This window comes from Acanthisitta chloris, unplaced genomic scaffold, assembly GCF_000695815.1.
Source record: "Acanthisitta chloris isolate BGI_N310 unplaced genomic scaffold, ASM69581v1 scaffold8617, whole genome shotgun sequence".
Taxonomy (NCBI): Eukaryota; Metazoa; Chordata; class Aves; order Passeriformes; family Acanthisittidae; genus Acanthisitta; species Acanthisitta chloris.
The window spans coordinates 120,863-123,948 of record NW_008683172.1 but is presented as its reverse complement, the minus strand read 5'-3'; the positions used below and the strand labels follow the sequence as shown (position 1 = coordinate 123,948).

General features: G+C 40.7%; 1 protein-coding gene across 1 annotated transcript; it reads left to right on the top strand.

Moving 5' to 3' along the window:
• Positions 1-231: 231 nt before the first annotated feature.
• GPR37 (G protein-coupled receptor 37 (endothelin receptor type B-like)) lies at positions 232-2,843 on the top strand. The gene is made up of 3 exons (XM_009078816.1): positions 232-287; positions 676-769; positions 1,031-2,843. Exons 1-3 carry the CDS (start codon positions 232-234, stop codon positions 1,847-1,849), a joined length of 969 nt encoding a protein of 322 aa, XP_009077064.1. The 3' UTR covers positions 1,850-2,843.
• Positions 2,844-3,086: the final 243 nt, after the last annotated feature.

Sequence of the window (3,086 nt, the reverse complement as noted above, 5' to 3'; positions counted from 1 at the left end):
TCTAAGTGAAATGTTGAATATAGATTAGAGGCTAACTATTATGGTGAAGGTTAGTTTTACACAGGCTCTGGAAGTCTGAAGGTTTACGATACAATTTCTTTGAGCTCACAGTATGTGAGTTTTCATGTCCCATCAAAATTTCACTTAAAAGTCTAAGTCTGCAGAAATAGTTGTTGGACCCTACTCAATTCAGCAAATGCCTAATCTCTTGGGTTTCTAAGTTTTGTAGATATGGAAGGTTTCGATGTTATGATCTCCTGCATGCTTGATGAATTTGTGATGTTGTTGTAAGTTTGTATTGCTGCTGAAGGAAGACTCTCCTATCTCTCCCCTTTTTACTTAAAATTCCAACCTCTGTGGTAGAACCAGTCTTTCTGAAAAACATCCCTTTGAGAAAAAGTGGAGAAGGGAGTGGTTTAGTTTTAAATTTTGGTCAGTTACTCTATTTTTTCCACTTCGTGTTGCACAAATGCTTGCTTGGCTCTCCAGGAGAGGATGACACCAAGCTGGAATAAGTATTTGTAGGCAGAAAATAAAAGGACATACTCTTTTGTAATGCATGCTGGATGATGGCTCAGCAAGCACTGGAAGCTGAATTCTGTCTGTGATGCTTCTTTTAATGGTGCTCAGCACCTACACTGATACCCCTAAACTGTTTTCCTTTGACTTTGCTAGTCAAGGGGCTAGACTTGACTGGTGTTCCAGGGTGCAGATTGAGCTCTTTTTAGCAATGAAAGAGTATATACCTCTTCCAGAGAACAGCTCAGTGGTAAGAGTCTTCATCCAATGTACAATAGATAAATTCCCTCTTCAGCCTGAATGAGTTCAGGACTTTATCATCTCTCTCAGAGAAGAGTAGCATCAACAGGGGACCAGGGCACTTTTGAAGGATATAATCTTTTCCCTGCTCTTCAGTGAATAATGGACTGTACCCTTGTAGCTGTCTTTTCCCCTTTTTCCCCTATGTCTTTTTCCTTTCCCCCCCCAGACAGCGCCTGTATTAACTTGTATTGCCTTTCCTCCTCCTCAGGTGGCCTCTCTCGGAGTTACCACGTTCACACTGTGTGCCCTCTGCATTGACCGTTTCCGTGCCGCCACCAACGTGCAGATGTATTATGAGATGATCGAAAACTGCACCTCGACAACAGCCAAGCTGGCTGTCATCTGGGTGGGTGCCCTGCTGCTGGCCCTGCCGGAGGTGGTGCTGCGCCAGCTGGCCAAGGAGGACCCCGAGTACAGTGGCAGCCCCCCAGGTGAGCGCTGCGTGGTGAAGATATCCACTGCACTGCCTGACACCATCTACGTGTTAGCTCTCACCTACGATGGAGCACGACTCTGGTGGTACTTCGGCTGCTATTTTTGTTTGCCTACCCTCTTCACTATTACCTGCTCCCTGGTGACAGCAAGGAAAATCAGGAGAGCAGAAAAGGCTTGCACAAGGGGGAACAAGCGACAAATTCAGCTGGAAAGTCAGATGAACTGCACAGTGGTGGCTTTGACCATTTTATATGGGTTTTGCATCATTCCTGAAAATATTTGCAACATTGTGACTGCCTACATGTCCACAGGGGTCTCTCGGCAGACAATGGACCTCCTCCATCTCATTAGCCAGTTCCTTTTGTTCTTTAAGTCCTGTGTTACCCCAGTTCTGCTGTTCTGCCTCTGTAAACCTTTCAGCCGGGCCTTTATGGAGTGTTGCTGTTGCTGCTGTGATGAATGCATCCAGAAGTCTTCCACAGTGACAAGTGATGACAATGACAATGAGTACACCACAGAACTGGAGCTCTCCCCTTTCAGTACCATCCGTCGCGAAATGTCCACTTTTGCCTCTGTGGGGACTCACTGTTAATTGACCTTAGGACTTAATTTCCTGTATCTTTTTCCTTTTTCATTTTTTACTTCATATTTTTCATCTTGAAGCAAAATGCAGGAAAAAATTACTGTTGAAAACTACTCTTGAAACCAATCTGTGTATTAACAGTTGTGCTTTGGAAAATAATTTGTTTGGTTATTAAAAGGAAAGAAAGAGAGAGAAGGAGAGTCAGCACTCAGTTTTGAATCATGGTATTTTGTATGGTGCTAGGATTTCATTGCTTGGGTAGGAGAATCCATATCAATACACTTTTATTTAATTCCATAGTATTTTTTTGATAATCACTGTAAAGTTACTATATAGACATTGTGGGCTTTGCAAGGTGTTTCATGTAAAAGATGTGGTGGAAAGTATTTGAAGGTAGTTTTAATCCAATTACTGTACACTATTGTGAGAGGACTTGGACTTCAGAAAATTTATAAACTAGCATAAAAATAAATGAGGTTTTATTCTTTAACTTCATTGTCAATCTGCATTTAACAAAGACAGCTAAAAGTAGTATTAAATTCCTTTAATAACTAAAAAAATATTTGCATAAAATAATTTAAATGGCCATATTTAATTAACATTTGGGTACTTTACCCTTGGACGATATAATTACAGTGTTTAAGGAAGATGGTTATAATGGTATTAGATTTATATGAGTGGGTTATTTTAATGTTATATTATGAAGGTTCAATGTGCCTCATTGAAAATTTTCTTCTTAACCTGCAGATAGACAGAATCTGAGTTATTTTATACTTCTTACAAACAAACATTCACTTTCTCACTGAATTTTGTCTTGTGTGATTTCAAAATCAAGTTTCTTTCCAGTTTGTTATTGGTTTTACATTGAGATTATGTCCTCAGTCTCTGTATATATAGCTCCAACTGGTTTCAGTGAGAGTCTCATTGCAGGGGCAGGCATTTTTTTGCCAGAGGTTTGCTGACAATAAATATGAGGGACTGAAACATGTGGAGAGTGAATTCCTTCTTTTTTAAAAGGGATGAACACACATGGATGCTTGAGGCTTGACCCAGAGCCCATGGCAGTCAGTGGAAAGGTTTCCATCAATTTCAGAGGGCTTTGAATCAGACTGGCATCTCCTATTTATTCTGGGATATGTAGCATGAATATTAATCATGGGGGCTCTGTATACCGATTATAAATCATGCTGCTCTCACAGAGACTGCTATTCACTAGCAGCTCACAGCTCTGAAGCTGTTTTTGAGA